We start from the raw sequence: 20,579 nt of genomic DNA on the forward strand, positions 1-20,579 counted from the left end.
GCCAAAAAGTCGAAACATCGGAATGTTCAAAAACTGAAACATCGAGAAATCAAAACATTAACAGTAGAGTCAAAAAATCAAAAAATTTAGAAATCAAATTAGACCAAAATTGAAAAATCGAAAAGTTAATTGAAAAATTGAAACATTTTAAATGAAAAAAAATCGGTAAACCGAAAAATTGAAAAATCTAAAAATCGAGAAATTGAGCAATCTAAAAATTAAACAATTTAAAAATCGAAGAATTGGAAAACCAAAAAATCTAAACCGAGAACTTGAAAAATCGAATAATCGACAAATCAAAACATCAAGGAAAACAAAAAAATTAACGGAAAATCTGGAACTTAAAAATTGAAAAATTAAAATAGTTACCTATCGAAAAACTGAATAACCGAAACATTGCAAAATCCCAGAACTTAAATACTGAAAAACTGAAAAATGGAAGGAAAATTGAAAAATCGAAAAAGTGAAAAAATTCAAAACTGAAATCTTGAAAAACTGAAAAATGGAAAGAAAATTGAAGAATCGGAAAAGTGAAAAAATCCAAAACTGAACATTGAAAAATTCAGAAATCGAAAAATTGAAAAATCACAATTGAAGAAAGAATTGAAAAATCGAGAAATAGAGAAATGGGAAAATCAAAAAATCAGTTAATCGAAAAATTTAGAAACGTCAAAAATTGAAAACTGAAAAATAAAATAATTTAAAAATCGTAAAACTGAAACATCGGAAAATTGAGAAATCGAAAAATGAAGAAATTCGAGAAACCGAAAATATGAAGATTCGAGAAATCGAAGAATCGATAAATTGAAAAATCCCAACAATATGTCGAAAAATTGAGAAATCGAAATCGAGCAAAAAAAATCGTATAAAAAATTAAAAATTCAAAAAATCGAGAAATTGAACAATCAAAAAATCAAAACATTGAAATCCCAGTAATAAGTTGATAAATAGGAAAATTTTAAAAATCCAAGAATTGAACAACAAAAAAAATCTAAGCCTGAAAACTCAGAAAATCGAATGATCGAGAACTCAAAACATTAAAGAAAACAAAAAATCTACAATTTAAAAATTCGACAAATTGAAAAATCATGGAACTGAAAAATCGAAAAGTCGAGATAGTGAGAAATCTAAAAACCTAAAACTTTAAAAACTGAAAATTTAAAATATCGAAACATTTAAAAACCGAGAAAACACAATATCAAAAATTGAAAAAACGAAATATTGCAAAATTCCAAAGCTGAAATATTGAAAAACCTAAAAATGGAAAGAAAATTAAGGAATCGAAACAGTGAAAAAATCCCAAACTGAAACATTGAAAAATTGAGAAATGGGAAAATAAAAAAAATCGGTCTAAAGAGTTTAGACAGTACTCCCTCGCTATCGGAAACGTGACGACTGCATGCCTATTATGTTTTTTTTCACATTAGATTTCAAAGCATTTGGTTTTGTAGTTCCTGATTAAATCAATAAAATAAATTTGCGCATTCATTAAATTTTTTTGTCACCCTGTATATCCGAATCCAAAAAATATGAATGGAATGATAAATTACAAGAAGAGACTCATCATATTTTGTACATTTTAAATAGGATTATTCGGCAAACTTTTGAGCTGACGTCATCAATTTTTTGGTGGGGATAAGCAAATATATTTTGACTAAAAATTTATTATGCTCTTTATAACCTTAAAACATTTGCAAGATTTCAAAGCATTGGGTTGTGTAGTTCCTGATTAAATCAATAAAATAAATTTACGCATTCATTAATTTTTGGGGTCATCCAACATGAATGGAATGATAAATCACAAGAAGAGACTCATCATATTTTATACATTTTAGATAGGATTTATTCAGCAAAATTTTGGGGTGGCGTCATCCATTTTTTAGGAGGGATGAGAAAATATATTTTGATCAAAAATTTACCATGCTTATGATAAATTTAAAAGATTTCCAAGATTTCAAAGTATTCGGTTTTGTAACTCCTGATTAAATTAATAAAATAAATTTGCGATTTGATTTAAGAAGAAAGAGGAACCTGCCTTTGCGAGATTTTTTTTAAATAAATAAAATTTGGTTCTATTTTTTTATGTATTTTAATAATTTATTAGGAGTACATTTTTCATCACCAAGACAAATGAAAACATATACGAGCACTCCGTAGTTGTTATTGACATTGATTTTATTTATGAAACTTAAGTAGTTCTGATTTAATTTGGGGCTATTGAAAATTAATTCATTTACCAATGGAAATTGATTTCGTGCTTCTTCCGATATTGTGTTCACACCGTGGGCGAGAAAAATACAATTAATCAAATTTGGATAGAATACTTTTAAGGGGGTTCCAGCTTTGACCATATATTTTATTTAATGGTATAGCATTCCATCTCTTCCAACCCCTCGTTAAATACATTTGCAAAACTGTGTATATTTACAATATACGCTAGTAATTGGCGGTGCCCATAAATGAGGTGTTGGAAAAACCCGTCCGCATTACTGGAAAAGGTCGGTACTTATTTACCGGCATACTACCAATAACCCACTGTATTAAAATTAAGATTTTCACCAATTATCAGGAAAAATGCAGCAAAAATTTTAAAATATGCAAATAATTCTAAACTTAAAAATTACCAGTTATCAATCAATTTAAATAACATATCATAACACGTAGATGCAATTAGTGTCCATATCATTTTTAATCATAATTAACGCCAGTTTAATTGAACATGTTTATTAAAATATTCAAATTCAAATAGGTACAAATATGAGTATATTTATTATATAAACAAAATAAATAGATACAATCATATTTACATGCTATGCATAGGCATCACAATTTTCTGCAACAACTTTAAAGTAATTATTACGAGAATGTAAAAATTATCGCAGCACTGTTGCCCTTCCTACATTCGATCTAAGTGGATAAGTTCTGTAGTAGACTCCTATTTTAAACAAAAATAAAATTTATTTTTGTTCTAGAATGCTCTCGCTTGGAAAAATAATATGAATAAAAAATCTAATCTAATAGTGAGAGAGCAATCTACGTATTATTTACTATGTTTAAATATAACACCGTGACCTAGTCCCCGGCGCCATATTTAGATGATCACATATGAATAACAAATGAAACGAGACATTCAAAGTAGGATTGTATAAATATGAACAACCTATAATATCAGCAAATATATATATATATAAAAAAAACAACAACGAAGTTTCCAACGGTGATTATCCCGCCGATTTATTTGGTCGACTGATGGTTATTTTATTAGAAGTAAACATGTTCATAATATCCATCCTAAAAAAAACGTGATATTTAGTAAATTTTGACTAGTTTTAAACGTACCTTAAAGTGTTGGGTAACACCGACTCGTCGAGTTTGTGTTTCCTGACAGTAAGAATACACAACGATCTTAACGTGGGTTTAAAATCTAGAATGTATAAATCACAATGATCAATGAGTTTGTCTTCTTGAGGTTCACGCAGATAAGGTATTTGAGGACTGGAAATTTTATAATCAAGTAAGCAACACATACTCAAATTTTTTAAATACCTTGTGCCCCCAAAAAGAAATAACCTATCGCCTACAAGTACACAAGCCTGTCTACGCCTCTCACACGGTTTATCACCAACTGTATGAACAACACTCCATCTACTAGTCTGAGGATCATATTCATACATGTCATTAAAATGTTTCTCTTCTAAATTATTGTATCCACCAAATATGTACATTTTTTTGTTGTAAACGACTATAAATACTTCAAATTAAAAAAAAACACACACAATGGAACTTGCGTACAAGCTGAATGACTTCTACGTCCTATAGGTACTTCACCGGTCACTTCAGGTTTAACCCATCTGCAGTTTTCCAGATCCAAGAACCACAACATGTTGCAGTAAAATTCCTGTCCGAGTAATATCGAGTCTCCGCGTCCTCCAAACAGGTACATTCGATTGTTAATACAGACAGCCGTGTGGAAATCACGCAAACTTGGTGTGCAGCCTGTAAAAATTCTTTGAATTAACCCGAAAACGTTATTTTGAAAGTGATGAGGTGACAGTTGTTTTAGTTAAAAATACTAAATGGAAAATTGGGGCGACCGAACTGATTGTTTAGACCTACAGACCTAAAATTTCTAGTATTTAGCTTGTCAAGGTCGATGTATTTTTGGCAGAGAGTACCGAAAAGATTTACTGACGAGTTTTTATTGTGTACTGTACTCTTAAAATAGTTCTTTTATAAATAGTGGTTTTTCGTTAAGAAACAGGATCGTAATTAATTTGTCACGGAATCGTCATGTTTTTTTAAAGAAATTATTTTACAATGTCGAATTTGCATACGTTGTTTGAATTTTCCATTGTTGAAAAGGTTGAACCAGGTTCCTTGGGTTTCCATTTACAAAACATTAACTTCCTATAGTCACTAATTGATACGAGTAATTTAATTCATTCGTGACCATCGAGTACAATACCGTAACGACTTACTTATACTTTAAGATTTTAATATGCGTTACAGCTGTCCTGTGCTTTTGGGTAAGCCTGTACTCTGACCAGTATCACGTACTAGATCTTTAAACACCATTTCAATATATAAATAAACCACAAATAATAGTATTAAAAATATTCAAAGATAAATAACTTATATAAAAAGAATTGACACTTTTTATTGAAAAATATAGCTTGAAATATGCTTCAGTAGTGTACACACAAAAAATATTACAATATGAATTCTTTTTATGTTTAAATAGCTTGTCTAGACATAATCTACTGACCTTATACCAAAAAGTTAGTGACGTTATTTCAATAAAAATTATAATAATATTGCATAGATTAGAAAAAAAACCTATGGCATTCAAAGTTGTTTGTCTCAGTAATACTATTTTATTTTTTTTAATTTGCGTACATAAATGCCTTCAAAAAATTATCTGACAAATAACTACACCATAATATTTCTTTCTTGATTTTATTGACAATAATGTATACTTAATTCCCTACCTTCTGTCCTAAAATGCGACCAAACCATCTTCTTCAAATCCAGGGCGTACACTGAATCTGCAAAAGAATCAGTCTCCTCTTCATATCCTCCAAAAATGATCATATAGTGTTTCCATAAACACGCCGTGTGTCCATCCCTTGGTAAAGGAATCGCCCCCGTTGTCTTTGGTGCCGTCCAGCAGTGCCAAGTCGTGTCAAAACAGAACAATACCCCATCTGAAGCCCTGTCGTTTCGCCCACCCCAAATGTACACCTTGTCTTCATACACCACGGCCGTGTGTCCGTATCGTTTATAGGGTAGTATATCATCATTCTCGAAGTAGGGCAAATCACTCACCGGATGCTTTGTCCATCGGAACGTTGAGGTGTTGAGAACGTGGACGTCCATGGAAATGTACGCTTTGGAGTCTTCTCCTGTGCAATAACCCCCGAATGAGTATACTTTGTGTCCCACGGCGACCGCCGCATGGTTGACCCGCTTGGGACCGCCGTCTAGGTGCGTTATCCAGCGCATATTCGACTAAACTGAGAAAATCACAGAGTAAGGAACTTGAACTTGGCAATTTTTCATAGTCTATAAATATTTATGTGGATATTGTATGGAAAAGAGAAGGTTTTACCATTTCCTCGCACGGAAGGGCGTCCTAAGGTGTTGACAATGAATGTAGGGGGGATTCGCAGGGGACGAACTGACTTAACCTTACCTTGTGAGACTCTGCCTCCAATGACAGCTAGCCTAAAAAATTAGGACGGTTCCAGCTTCGCTCAGGAGCACTAACGCTAAACTGGACTAATTCAAGGACTAACTAAAAAAATCCTCTGAAATTTTCCTCTCGTGGTTGTGCGTACGCGTCGGTTTGAAGTGAAAGGAAAGATAGCGAATGGTGGTGGTGGAAAAAGGAGAGAGAGAAACTGTGTTACATGTGTTGCCAAATGTCAAAATAAAAATAGTCAAATCGGAGTGACGAAAGTTTCATCACAGTACGTCTTCTCTGTTTACAGATCTTGTATCGGTAATTGTCACTTCTTTTTGAAAGTTTAACGTCCGTCTACGTCAAAAATTAAAACCTGTGTTGTTTTAGTTTCTACAGGTTTTTTCGATCGCCATAAATCAAAAGGTGTGGGAAAAGTATATGAAAAATTCCGTCAAAAGTTGTTTATACAGCAGTTCCATCGTTAATACATAGATGGTCAGAATGTTGCTGCATATATTTTTCAACTCGGAACATGAAAGTAAGTATGGCCTTGCTTAATCCCTATGTTCAGTTTTAAAACACATACATCATGCATTGGAAGTACGTATTGTTTTTGCTATTTCTACTGAAACACCACTTGTTGGTTTTGCCTAAAATTAAGCAATTGGTAACAGTGGTAACAGCTGTCAATTGATTAGGAACGACTTTTAGTTATAACATTGTTTAAACGTTGCCAAATTTACTGTCAACAAGTGGTGTTTCAATACACACATCTATAACCAGTTTTAAGCCACAAATACGCACCTGATTTTGTATATATAACTTAGAAATTCCAAAGCAGTTGGAATGAAGTTAATGTAGACATTACCATGTAGAAATTTTCTTATAATAATTATTTTTAAGACCCACCACTGACCCGGAAATGACCGGCATTCAGGCAAGACTTCTATCATTACGGGTACTAAGACCAAGTAATGATATGCATTGATTAGATTAACAGAACAACTTTAGAGATTCTAGAATTACAGCATACAAATTAGTCTGCTATTATTCTCTAATCTCACCCCATCCCCAAAAGTCCAGCGTAACTACCGACCATTTATCCGCGCATCACATGAAAAGTGACCTACACTACTCTGACCTACTGGTGCTAATCTAATCTGACTGACATGATCAGACTGTTCAAGAAACTTACGAACAATATGACATGTTCCTAACAAAACAGCTTTTTGAATTTTGACAATTATTGAATCATTCAAATGCAAAGACTTTAAATCCTCAACTAAGCTATTTGGAACTACACCTACATTAGAGATAACTAGGGGTAGAATTGAAATTTTTTTAAGATTCAACATGGATTTCATTTCTATCGATAATTGTAGATATTTTGAAATCTTGGTGTCGTATGTTTGAATAATGTTGTTTGTGTTAGGAATAGCAATGTCAATGAGAATGGCTTCGTTCGTGTGTTTTTTGATAAGTATGATGTCTGGTCTGTTAGCTGTAATGTTTAAGTCTGTAAGTATTGTGCGATCCCAGTATAATTTGTATTTGTTATTTTCAAGGAATGGAGACGGAATGTAAGTGTAATATGGTGTCGTATCTTCGATTAAGTTCATAAGTGTTGCTAATTCTTTGTGAATGATTTTGGCTGCGTTGTCGTGTCTAGCTTTGTAATCAGTTTGTGCTAGGATGCTGCAAGAAGAGATTATGTGCTGGATCGTTTCAGGTTTTGCTTTGCATAGGCGACAGCAGTCGTTTTTTATGTTCGGATCTTTGATGATGTATTTTCTATAATTCTTGGTATTGATTACTTGGTCTTGAATAGCAAACACAAATCCTTCTGTTTCGGCATACAAACTTGATTTTTTTAACCAAATCAATGACATCTTCTTATTGACATGATTTTCTTCTAAGTCTTTGTAGAATTTTCCATGCAGTTGTTTTTGTTTTAGCCCACTTATTATTTTATCTATTGTTTGGGGGGTGTGGATTTCTTCGGTGTTCGACAGATTTAAGGGTGTGTGGTTCAAATCTGCTCTTGTGATGGTGCGAAACATTTCATTTCTTTCCGCTCGTTTCAAGAAATACTTCTTCAAATCTGAGATTTGTCTCTGATATAAGTTTTCTAAGTTCTGGAAACCCCTTCCTCCATTCTGTCTTGGTAATGAGAATCTTTCAATCGACGATTTTGGGTGATGCCTTCTATACTGTGTGAAGATTTTCCTTGTTGCGATGTTTAAATTTTCAAGATCAGTTTTGGACCATTTAATGACTCCAAAAGAATATGTTAGCAGTGGAACGCAGAATGTATTTACTGCTTTCATTAAATTTTTTCCATTTAACTGTGTCTTCAATATTAATTTTAATCTCGCTACGTATTGATCTTTCAACTGTGTTTTCGTTTTGGTATGATTGATGTGGGAGGATTGACAGAAACCCAGATATTTGTATGTATCGTTTCGTTCTTGGGCTTCAATTATTTCCTTATTCTGTGTTATATGTGGTACTTGGTGAAACACGCCTTTTCTGATTGCTTGGGTCTTACATTTCTCAATACCAAAGGACATACCGATATCACCGGAAAATTGTTCAGTCAGATTTAATAGGTTTGTTAACTGATTTTGTGTACTTGCATATATTTTTATGTCATCCATATACAGCAAGTGACTTATTCTGTTTTCTCTTTGTTTGTTAATTCTTATATTGAACCCATAATTGCAGCTGTTCAGGATATCGGAGAGGGGATTTATTGCTAAGCAGAACCATAACGGGCTAAGAGAATCGCCTTGAAAAATTCCTCTTCGGATCATTATTGGGTCTGACTGAATTGTTTGTTCATTTAAGGTTATTTGGAGGGTGGTCTTCCAAAATTCCATGGAACATTTGAGAAATGTGCAGATTTTAGTATCAATCTTGTATAATTCCAGAATTTTGCATAGCCAGGAATGAGGGACAGAATCGTAAGCTTTCTTATAATCAATAAAAGCAGTATATATGTTTCGGTTTTCTTTTCTAGCTTGTTCACAGATGATGGAATCTATGATTAATTGCTCTTTGCAGCCAAAGGATCCTTTAATACATCCTTTCTGTTCTTCATTAATGATGTCAGAGTTAAAACAGTGTTGATATATTTTTTGTGTAATGCATGAGGTTAATATTTTATAGATTGTCGGTAAACATGTGATAGGTCTGTATTTTGATGGATTTTTTGTGTCGTTATCTTTAGGTTTTAAGTATGTTACACCATGACATAAGAATGTTGGAAAAGAGGATGGGTCAAGAAGGAACTGATTTAAGTGATGCAGTAAATGAATATGTACACAATTTAATTTTTTTATCCAAAAATTATGGATTTTGTCTGGTCCTGGTGATTTCCAGTTGTGTGTCTTATTGATGGTATTTATTAATTCGGCAAGTGTTATCTGATGATCATTCATTGGTGTAACTGTGGATAGTTTATTATATATATGAGGAATCCATTTGGCAGATTGGTTAAATTCAAATTCTTGAGACCAAAGTTTTGACCAAAATGTTGTTACATCTTGTGAACTTGGTAGTTCACCGGATAATTGAGTTTTGCATGAATTAGTTAAATGTTGATAGAATAGTTTTTCGTTGTTTAAAAATTTAGTGTTATGAATTTTTCTGAGATGTGATTGTTTGTATCTTTTAAGTCTTTTGCTATATAAGGAAAGCTTTTGTAATAGTGTATCTTTAATTTCTGATAGTGTTGTGTTGTACTCATCGTAATCAGTTTGATGAAAATTATTGTTGGTCAGTATCGAATGCATACATGTCATGATGTGTGGTGTTTTAACTCCTCTAAGGTACTGTGTTATTTGACCCAGTTGTTTTCTAATGTTATTAATTTTATAATTTAACCGTGTTTCCCAATGAGGGGTGGAGGGTATGCGATTGTTGTTTGTATTTATTATGTTATCTTTACATGTGTTAATTTGAATACAAGTTAAAGCTGCACAGTAGATAATTGTATGAAGTTTTTCAAAAGAGATCGAGTTTGTGAGATATTTTGGTAAAATGAAGGAGTTCATTATTTCTACAATTGCCAGAAACTTTTTAGAATAACACTCGCGGGGAAGTGATTGTCTATCATTTGGTTTTAATTTAGAACATGTTTCGAAAGTTTATTATTATTATTATTATTATTATTATTATTATTTTATTGATTAATAATAATGTATTTTGTACATAATAAGTTATTTAACTTCTTTTCTTCAGTTGAAACATTATTTGTTCTCTTTTTTTACGGTATTTATACTCGACGCATCCAGTATTGTTTACATTTATGCAATATTTTATGACAAGTTGACATCTAGAGTTTATTTTCTTAATCAAGTAGGTTGACGTAACATTGGTTGCATACTTTCAATGCATTGATATGTTTTATAAAACTGAACATAGAGATTAATAAGACCATACTTGCTCTTATATGTATATATGTTCAGAGTTAAAAAAATGTCTCATATATATAGTTTCTTAGTCACTTGTGTGACGTCATATAATTGTGGCTAAAGCACTAGTAAGCTCGTAATGTTTCTAAAAAATGAGCCAAACATAAGCCCCGCCCACCCACCCTGTCTCAATTGTGACGATTTTTATTTGTTCGTTGTGAGCCGGAGGGCAAAGCTTTATTGCAAAATCTTTCGTGTTGTTCAAAGAAAACTATATGTATTAAGTAAAAACTAAAGCTAAAAATTAAACCCCACCCACCCGCCCTGATTTCAATTGTGATGAATTTTTCATTGGTTGTTCGGCCGAGAGGCGGAACGTAATTGCAAAATCTATATTTCCCTACAAAAATTTAGTACTTTAAACATGTTTTAAGTTCCTTGTTTGTGAAAAGAAGACTACGTATATTAAGAAAAATGTCAAAATATATAGTGATTCCAAAAATATAGCGAGCAATATTTTCGAAATATGTATTCGGCGTGAAAAACGAATTTTTTGAAATACTTAATAATTGCGATTGTTCAATGGGCGATTCTGGAAAAGCGGTTGGGGTTTTCGAAGAAATGAGGCCAGAAGTGACTTTTGCGGCCCGAAATCTATAAGAAAATGTATTTAGATAAATTTCGAAAATTGTCGAAAAAATTTCATTTTTGAAAGTCGTGTAAAAATTCTAAAAAAATTGTATAGTTGAAAATATCCAAATGCATGCTAATATTGCTATTTAAAAAACCATCCTTGCTTTTTTTCTTAATATACACAGGTTTTTTTCAACAACAACATCATGTTTCAGATGGTAAGTTCTTGTTGAGAAATAAGGATTTTGCAATTAAACTCCGCCCTCAGGCTTACAACGAATAAAAAAATCGTTTATAATTGAGATGGCGGTGGGTGGGCGGGGCTTAAATTTTGCTGTTTTTTCTGAATATACGTAATCTTCTTTTCGCCTCAAGATATTTAAAACGTTTAAAATGGTAAATTTTTGTCGGGAAATACGAGTTTTACACTTAAGCTCCGCCCTTTGGCCCGACAACGAATGAAAAATTTATTACATTATGCTTATTTTTTGACTTTTTTTTCTTGACATACATTTATAGTTTTCATTTAAAAACATGATACATAAAAATAAAAACATGTTTCAAATGGTAGATTCATGTAGAGAAATAAGTAAAGATGTAAAAAAACGGTTTTTAAGTTTTAAAACCCTTTTTTTGTTTTTCTTTAAGTTTTTTTTTGTTTTTTATAAATCTACAAAGTTTTAATTTACCCAACTAGAAAGACAAACCCTTCGTTTGAAAGTTATATCAATTTTAATAAAATTCGTTAAAACTATAATTGGAAAAAGCATAAACACTTTAATTTTATAATGGCACAATCTGTTAACGGCCTATAGAACCTACCTGTGAAATGTTTCATAACCTAACTTTAAGGTGGGAGGGAAATCATATCATCATCTATGTATATTATGTAGTGATCATGTATTACAAATAGACGATAACTTATTTATTAGTTGTATGTTATTAGAAAAAAACAAAAAGCATAAAAACTTACGGGAACAAAAGAAAGAAAATGTTGTTTAAAAAAAAACTATCCTATGTTTTAAAACAAAAAAAAAACATGTTTTAAAATCAATAAAATAAACTTTTTTTTACACTCATTAGAAATAAGGATCATGCAAGGTGGGTGGCGGGTTTGTATTTTGCGTTTTTTTGTTACTATATGCACAGACTTTTCTTTTCTAGTAAATTCATAGAGAAATGTGGGGGACAAAATTTACCATTTTAAACATGTTTTCAGTTTCTTGTTGGGAAGAGAAGACTGTGTATTAAGAAGAAAAAAAAAAGGGCAAAACAATACTTGCTAAGATAAAACTGATTTTGGCAAAGGACATAGCCTGTAAGAAAAAATAGGGTGGGTGGGCGGGGCTAGTACCTGCTAAGATAAGACTGATTTTGGCAAATGAGATACGCTCTAAGAAAAGAGGGCGGGTGGGTGGGGCTAGTACTTGTTAAAATAAGGGCGGGTGGGTGGGGCTAGTATTTGTTAAAATAAGGGCGGGTGGCTGGGGCTAGTATTTGTTAAAATAAGGGCGGGTCGGTGGGGCTAGTATTTGTTAAAATAAGGGCGGGTGGGTGGGGCTAGCATTAGTTAAAATAAGACTGATTTTGGAAAATGATATATCATCTGAGAAAAGAGAGGGTGGGTGGGCGGGGCTACTACTTGCTAAGATAAGATCGATTTTGGCAAATGACATACGCGCTAAGAAAATAGAGGGTGAGCGGGTGTAGTACCTGTTTAAATAAGGCCGATTTTGGCCAATGACATACCTTCCAAGAAAAGAGAGGGTGGGTGGGCGGGCCTAGTACCTGATAAGATAAGACTGATTTCATCAAATGAGGTATGCTGTAAGAAATTTAATTAAATTATTATAAGAAAATGCACTTTCAAATTCTTTCCAAACAGGAATACCTAGAACTTTAGCTTAGAACCTCAAGATTGTTTTAAATTAAAACAAAAAAAAAAAACCGGGGTCCCAAAATTGACTCAAAAACAGCTCAGGTCACAATTTTCCAAAAACAAATGTGGGCGGGGCTTATATTTTGCCTTTTTTTCTTATATACATAACCATTTTTCACAACAACTTAAAACATGATTAAAATAGTACATTTGTACAAGCAAATATGGAAATTAATTTTATGAGGCGGGGCCTAATTGCAAAGTCGATATATCCTCATACAAATTTTCCATTTTAAACATGTTTTAAGTTTCATGTTGTGAAAAGAAGTCTACACATATTAAAACAAAAAGACAAAATGTAAGCCCGCCCACCCACCCTATCTCGATTGTGATGATTTTTTCTATTCGCCGTGAACCAAGGGGGGTGGAGCTGAATTGCAAAATCCTTATTTCTCTACAAGAAATAAAAAACATGTTTTTGAGTATCGCGTTGTTCAAAGAATACTATATACATATATTAAGAAAAAAAGGGAAAATATAAACCTCGCCCACCCACCCCACCTCATTTGTGATGATTTTTTTAATTCTTAGAAACTTAAAACACGTTTAAAATGGTAAATTTTTTTAGTATCTGCTAAGAAAAGACTGATTTTGGCAAATCACATACCTTCCAAGAGAAGAGAGGGTGGGTGGGCGGGGCTAGTACCTGCTAAGGTAAGACTGATTTTGTCAAATGAGGTATACTGTAAGAAATTTACTTACATAAATTATTATAAGAAAAAACACTAGAGGCTCCAATGCACTTTCAAATTCTTTCCAAATATGAATACCTAGAATCTTAGCCTAGGACCTCAAGATTGTTTTAAATTTTCAAAAAAAAAGTGGTGGCGAAGTTTGTATGGGAAAAATATTTCTGTTGTAAATTTTTACGTTGAACTTGGGATTAATACTCTTCAACACAAATAATGAAACACGGATTTCAGATTTTTTCGAGATTCCACCCCTAAGAAGATGAAAGGGAAATATATTTTTGCGTCGATTTTTGCTGGAAACTTTGTATTAATGCCCTTCAACACATTTTTCACTTGAAGCTTGGTAGAGATGTTCTTCAACAAGATGTCTTTTTGTACCATCATGACTATGACCAGTGGTTGGAAGTAATAGAATTATAAGTAATTCAATTTCTTTTTGAGTAATTCAGTCACTTTTACAATTACTTTTACCCAAATATTCAAAAATATTGTTTTGTTTTTTCTCTACGAATCGTTTACCTGACCTGGGATTATTATACCTGGTTCGCCCCCACAAAGACAAGATTAACCCAGTAGGGACTTAAAATCTAAAACGAGTTTAGCATAGAATTTATTAAGAAACCAGGTAACCATAATATACATAAGCTCTTCATCATTTTAAGGGTGAGCTAAGCATATTCCAGCATAGGGAAATGCATTTAAACTTCTGCTCAAGTTTTTTTCAAAAGTATACGTCCGATTGTAATAAATTTCACACCATTGAAATGAGCGTAAAAAACCCTACCCAGACTGCTCTTCCGCTTTTTAAATTTTGTTATAAAAAAAACTACAACGCGTTAAAATTGTGATGAGTATGAGATTGTCTATTTATGGATCAATTTTAAATTTTCAAAAAGGTACATTAGTAGAAATTGTATCAGAAATAAAATATCTTAATAAATAATTGAGTAAACAGGGGCAGAGTATTTAAATTTTGTGGTCAAACAAACTTTAGCCATTTTTCTGGTCCATTCAAATTTTATGAGCGTGTCCACCAATGCAAATTTTTGTTTAAAAGTTGTTCACTAAATTCTTCAAAGTGCAAAAAGTAATTGTTAAAGTAATGCATTACTTTTTAAAAGTAATTTGTAGTTATTTACGAACATTAATCGGACTGTTACGGGTGGTTATGGTCATGAATATTTTTACATTTTCAGAAAATACAATGTGATAACCCAATCTTCCCGCCTTAAAATTTGACCTTGAAACAGTTTGAAAGGCCCGCGAAAATTCAAAAATTCAAAGTTTGGCCTTGGCTGTGATCGTCTAACAAATGAGAACCTACGTTGTGTTTTTTTTTTTTTTTTTTGCTTTTGAAAAATGGCGGGAAGAAGTTCTTTCATACAAGTGCATACACTGTCGAGAGCGCAAGAAATAATAGACAGAAATTGTTTTGGAGGGGGGGAAACGGCACCACCCTCACAGGGGGAAAGGCGCTGCGAAGATTTACCCCTCAGCGCAAAAACCCCCTTGGTTTTATTCCCGGACGACATTTTATTACATTTCAAACACCTTAAGATATGTGAAAGAAAAACACTCGCGAATTGACTGAAAGAAAAACACTCGCGAATTGACTGGAAGAAAAACACTCGCGAATTTACAGACATACACATATGAAAAACGAACAAATGGAAAATTCTATAAATCTGTTTGGAATCAATGCAAATATTTGAATATCATAAGTTTAATAAACAAAGCAAAAACTGAATCAAGTAACTGGATGCAAATACACAAGTTATTACAGGCGTGTGGCGGCCGATCTCTTTTCCCCTTTTTTTTTTTGTTACGGCAGTTAACAGGAGCACAAGAAAAGTACCCCTGGAGCGTTGTGGCATAAGCGGAGTCTGAGCTACCGGTCTGGAACTGTTCTCCCCCCGCGACGGTGATTCTATCTATCGCAAAGCCTACCCCACACGCATATCCCATGACGAACTTTGCCCTGCGGAACTAGGCCATTACGGTCGTCCAACCCGCAAAGATCTCGACTATTGGGCCAAATCGAGAAATTCACAACGTCGGCGGCCGCCCCCTGAATCTATCCAAACCTGTGGACTTGTACAGGTGGCGCGATAAATCTCGCCAGCTCGACTAGGAACCAAACCTCGCTTCTGCCACGTTTTCTGTGTCATTTAACCTCAATTCCATTTTAAAACATTCAATCTCTTATAACTCTGATGTTAACAACAACTGAACAAGTGTTAAAGTTTCAAAGAGCAATAAACAACATTTAAATTCGCCATACAATCTTGTGAAATCTTAAACAACAAATAATTCTTATGTGGGATTAAAGTTGGACATCAAATAATTTATATGATAGAAAACATTCATCAACAAAGTATTTACAAAACAAAACTTAGCAAGGATTTATGAGACGAAAGATCTGGTGTGAAATAAACTTGTACAAATAGAAACACTATGTGAGGTTAAAACTGTAGAACATGAAATTTACGTTCAATTAAATTTATACAACAAATAAAATTACTGAGGTTAAGATTGTGAGATTAAGAAATATAGTATGATGTGAAAATTGCAGAGTTAACATAATTTACAGGAGATTAATATTTGCCACACTTTATCAACGGTTCAAACAAAGAGTTTACATTATGCCAAATTATATCATGATCTAAATGATTGGTTACTTCAAAAATAATTTACTTTGAGAAGTTAAAATACTACGAACTGGTTACCCCAACAAAACACATAATAAACAAATACAAAAATATCCAATCATCGCTCCGAGGGAAAAAGCGTCTCGGTGATGTATCCAAAATCGTTGCGAGGAAAAAGCGTCTCGGTAACGTAAATTTTCTGTAGCGTTGGGGGCATGCCTTAATTAATTAATCAATCTGGCGTTGCGAAACATGCCCCGATGAATTAATCGTGATAATGATGATAACCACCTGAGGGGAGAAAATATCATAACCCCCCCGCCAGTCCGCAGTATAATGAACTTGTTTAACTGCCGTAAATGAACTATTAGCAATCTTGTGTGAAGAATTTAGAAGTGTTATAATGTAACACTTACGTATATGCATCCAGAGACCTATTCGTAATTAAACATAAGGTGTTTTTCCTGACTAAGTGAATTTCATGAAATCTTCTAGCAAATGGTTCATTTAAATAATCCTAATTGTTAAATTGTGTTTGCTCTAGCTGAGTATTAAGAAAAAGTAGCTTGATTTGTGAATTTTCAAACAAAGAACAGATTCACAACACGTGTTCGCGTCCGACCGGAAGTCTGCAATTTTCGATTAAAAGGGCGCAAGAATTTACCGCGCGGGTTGGGGACAACTGTATCAGTATGAAAAATACGTTTGATCGTCGTTAAACAAAGGCTTCCTCCCGTTTTATTAACTACCAAACCAACTAATTTAAACCTAGCTCTTACCACGTGGTCACACACACACAGCCACATTCGTAATGAATCTACCATGCGGTTTTTCTACCAACCCTCTAACTGAAATTACCCTAGCGCTACGTGCTGCCACCTACTCAAAGATCATGCAAACTAACCCCTAAACGCTACGTGCAAGAGACCTTCCATGCATATTTGGTTGCCTATGTTTAAGGAGTTCCTTTTTGTGATTGAACTCTTTTTTTTTTCAAATTAAAATTATTCAAATGTGATTTCGCGCCGTTGTCAATTAATTTCAGCGCGAAAACTTTGATTTAAATTCGGTCACCACAACAATTTACCAATATTTTAAAATCTTTTTTAAGAATCCACAGTTTATTGTTACAGTTTTTTTGCATAAAAGATTTTTAAATTCCGTTAAATACAAAGCGATTTAGATTTAAAAATATGGAAAAAAGACAGCCTAAACCAATACATCTCATATCTTTACTAAACAATATACAGATATTCCAGATTTTGAAGTTTTTTTAAACAATAAAAAAATGGAGGGGTAGGCCTCAGAGCAACACTAATAACTGACATGCTGACTTTTCAAAACGATAATGTACATTTACACCGGTGACCCCACTTTCTGCACTTTTGCATAGTTGGTTGCCTAAAATTAAAATCGAAATTTTCAATAAATCAGCAATAAAATAAACAAAAAGTGTATTTACACGAGTGCCTCAAAAATAACACAAAATCAATGAAAAAAATCTCAAATCTAATCTTCATAACACATTAATACTGGCAATTCTCCTGAGGAACATCTTTCCTATCAGTCACCACAAATTGCACATCAGCCCCCACATTCTCAGCTGGCGCTGTCTGTCGTCCCAAATACCGACACATGAGATCAGAAATTCCTGGATTAAGTGTATATTTTTTCTTCCCGCCCCTCATCCTGTTGGCAAACAAATCATAGCGCTCAGTTTTCTTCCACAAATAATAAAACTGAACCAATTCACCCACGTGCCGGGTCGTCACTCTGTACTTCTGTATAAGAAAAAAATTTTTCCCAAAATTTAGTATTCCTTTTTCAAAATTGCGACACTCCTCCTCGCTCCAAACACTCTGTGCAGTTTTGGAAGTAAGATTTGAACTGAGAGCTTGAAATGCGCTTTCAACATCATGCCGGTTTTTTTGTAAGATGTAGAGGGCTTCTTCATCATCTCGGAGGTGATTGCCCATGGGGATGAGGAGCTTTGTTACTGATGATATTCGTCTGAGGAAATTATCCACACTGTCTGCGTCCATAACAAACGGATCCCACAGGAGTTCATCATCACAACCATAATCCCCCACATCACTCAAATATTTGGGAATGCGAGCTTGGTAATGATTACCAACGCGAGCTTTCTTTCGGTACTGGTCATCTGAGTCACTGTCTTCTTCAGAGTTTTGGGCGAACTTTGTTGATAATTGGTCAAGCGATTCACTTATTTGTTCCTCAATTTGCTCAGAATAAATAGAGTTTCCGTTGATTTTAGAGCTGTAATGATCCTCTAAAGGCACTAAGTTCTCTTCCAACACTGACTTGAAACTGAATTCTTGTTCTCCACTCACTGTTCCGCTTGAGGAAGAACTGAAATACTTTACGGAGGGGCCACTGTCTTCATCTGAAAATGGAACTTCCGCCATTATTAGGGTTTTACTTGGTTTTTGTGGTTTCCATGATTTTGGTCAGCCGCTAGAAATAGGTTTTAAAATATTACGAGTTTTTGTAAATGAGTTTTGTTCTCATACTCACGTCTTGCTTCTGTTATAAATTATAAAGAACGCATGGTTTTTAAAATAAAGTAGTGTGATTGTCGATCACGTATGAAATATAATTATTTGCTCGTCGTATTATTGTTAATTTTGTGGCATAAATAACAGACTTATAGATGAGTGCGGAAAGCTGCTGCAGTTCGAGGTTATAAACAATAGAAATAGCGGGAAATTTGAATGTCACCACTGTTATTTTCCAATTTTACATGTACAACTGATAGCGTTATGTAATTGCAAACATGTTAAAAAATAAGTTTTTGTTTTGCACTTAGGTAAAATTAAATATAAAAAAAAAATCAGTTTGTCCCTGGACCACAAGCAAAATATTGTATTGCTTGAATCAGTTCAATTTTATACTTTACACTTTACATATCTACAGGTTTTTTACTTATTTATTTTTTAGCCAGCTGGGAGCTAACTAACGTTAGTATCTCGGAATTAAGAAAAATCTTATATACTGCTGTTGAGAAAGTCGTTCAGACAAAAAAATTAACAAAGAAAACGCACCAAAAAAACAAAAAGCAAAAAGATGACAAAACGTTGACGAAAGGGAAAGATAAAAAATGTGATAAAAAAGCGGAAAAAAGGCTATAAAAAAATGACCCAAAAAAAAAGAAGAGAAAAAAATCTCGACAAATGTCAAAAAAAAAATACAAAAATGCGACAAAAAATGAGCAACAAAAAACAATAACAAAAACAAAAAGAACGAAAATAAAATCCACATAACAAAAGGAAGGGGGAAGGTTGACAAAAAAAGCACAAAAAAAACAAGACGACACAAAAAAGGGCGAGGAAAAAATCCACCAAAAAAAGAAAAAAAAATTGAGGATTCAAAAAAGTGACAAAAAAGGTGGCAAAAACAACGAAGAAAAGTGTTAAAATGGGGAGCCAAAAAGAAACAACAAAAAAGTCTAAAAAAAGAAGATAACAATAATCGAGGAAAAATCAAGCAAAACATGTTACAAAAAAGAAAAAGTCCACAAAAAATGAGGCAACAAAAGCGATAAAAAAAGTCCACCAAAATAAATCGACAAAAAAAAAATTAACAAAGAAAACGCACCAAAAAAAAATGCGACTAACAAGAGGCAAAAAGATGACAAAACGCTGACGAAAGGGAAAGAAAAAAAATGTGACAAAAAAGCGGAAAAAAGGCTATAAATAATGACCAAAAAAAAAAAAAGAAGAGACAAAAATAACGACAAATGTCCAAAAAAAAAATACAAAAATGCGACAAAAAATGAGCAACAAAAAACAATGACAATTCCTAAAAACTGCAGCAAAAAGGGGAGAAAGGGCTGAAAAAACGCGCACGAAAAAAGAAACAAAAAGAACGAAAATAAAATCCACATAAAAAGATTGGAGGGGGAAGGTTGACAAAAAAACACCAAAAAACAGACGACAAAAAAAAAGCGAGTAAAAAATCCACCAAAAAAAAAGGGGATCCAAAAAAGTGACAAAAAAGGTGACAAAAACAACGAAGAAAGTGTGAAAATGGGGAACCAAAAAGTCTAAAAAAAACAACAAAAAACGAGGAAAAATCAAGCAAAAAATGTCTACAGAAAATGGGATCAAATAAAAGATCATTTTTTTGTATTGTAAACAAGTTCATTAGATTGGATAAACATCCCCAGCAACAATAAGATGACGTCATCTCCAAAATTTACATTAGAAAATATTATTTCAATTTTATAAAGTAAGATAATCCAGCACATGTGGTTTATGAATCCGTGTTCAGTTTTATTTAACTCTCGATAATCAGATTTTTGCAATAAAAACAAAATTCTGTAACAACAAAACTGAAAAATTATAACTATTATTAAGTACATATTAAAATGAAAATTGAAATAGAAACTGAAAAATCTAAATATTGAAAAACCAAAAAAACTGAAATCCGAAAAATTACAAATCGAAATATTGAAAAATCCAAAATGTTAAATTTTCACATTGAAAAAAGAAAAATTATAAAATCACAACACTGAAAAATCGAAAAATTGAATTATCAAAAATTGGAAAC

The 20,579-nt window shown here is 33.0% G+C and overlaps 3 protein-coding genes across 9 annotated transcripts in view; 1 reads left to right on the forward strand and 2 right to left on the reverse strand.

The window, feature by feature from the left end:
- Window positions 1–2,708: 2,708 nt before the first annotated feature.
- On the reverse strand, window positions 2,709–5,801 carry LOC135125133 (kelch domain-containing protein 3). Of its 3 annotated transcripts, XM_064050508.1 has the most exons (6): window positions 5,693–5,799; window positions 4,989–5,513; window positions 3,793–3,996; window positions 3,547–3,742; window positions 3,340–3,495; window positions 2,709–3,291 (listed from the first exon to the last, which is right to left on the reverse strand). In XM_064050508.1, the coding sequence occupies exons 2-6, from the start codon at window positions 5,500–5,502 to the stop codon at window positions 3,222–3,224; spliced, it is 1,140 nt and encodes a 379-aa protein (XP_063906578.1). In that variant the 5' UTR covers window positions 5,503–5,513; window positions 5,693–5,799; the 3' UTR covers window positions 2,709–3,221. The 3 variants fall into 3 exon arrangements, with proteins under 3 accessions (XP_063906578.1, XP_063906561.1, XP_063906570.1); XM_064050491.1 differs by having other exon boundaries at window positions 3,340–3,742; window positions 5,693–5,801; XM_064050500.1 differs by having other exon boundaries at window positions 3,340–3,742; window positions 5,609–5,700.
- A 163-nt stretch (window positions 5,802–5,964) lies between these two features.
- The window catches only part of LOC135125094 (harmonin), a 56,699-nt gene continuing 42,084 nt past the window's right edge, over window positions 5,965–20,579 (forward strand). For 2 of the 4 annotated variants that reach the window (XM_064050439.1, XM_064050456.1), the window contains exon 1: window positions 5,965–6,221. The gene's annotated coding sequence lies outside the window, so the exon portion shown is untranslated. The remainder of the gene's footprint in view (window positions 6,222–20,579) is intronic. The other 2 variants (XM_064050446.1, XM_064050480.1) reach the window with 2 other exon arrangements.
- LOC135136459 (mesoderm induction early response protein 1-like) lies at window positions 17,448–18,789 on the reverse strand. 2 transcript variants are annotated; one of them, XM_064065861.1, is made up of 2 exons: window positions 18,542–18,789; window positions 17,448–18,485 (listed from the first exon to the last, which is right to left on the reverse strand). In XM_064065861.1, exon 2 carries the CDS (start codon window positions 18,434–18,436, stop codon window positions 17,537–17,539), a length of 900 nt encoding a protein of 299 aa, XP_063921931.1. In that variant the 5' UTR covers window positions 18,437–18,485; window positions 18,542–18,789; the 3' UTR covers window positions 17,448–17,536. The 2 variants fall into 2 exon arrangements, with proteins under 2 accessions (XP_063921931.1, XP_063921842.1); XM_064065772.1 differs by having other exon boundaries at window positions 18,546–18,788.

This window comes from Zophobas morio, unplaced genomic scaffold (assembly GCF_036711695.1).
Source record: "Zophobas morio isolate AGI-343-1 ecotype UQ-CSIRO unplaced genomic scaffold, CSIRO_AGI_Zmor_V1 ptg000002l, whole genome shotgun sequence".
In the NCBI taxonomy this organism is placed as follows: domain Eukaryota; kingdom Metazoa; phylum Arthropoda; class Insecta; order Coleoptera; family Tenebrionidae; genus Zophobas; species Zophobas morio.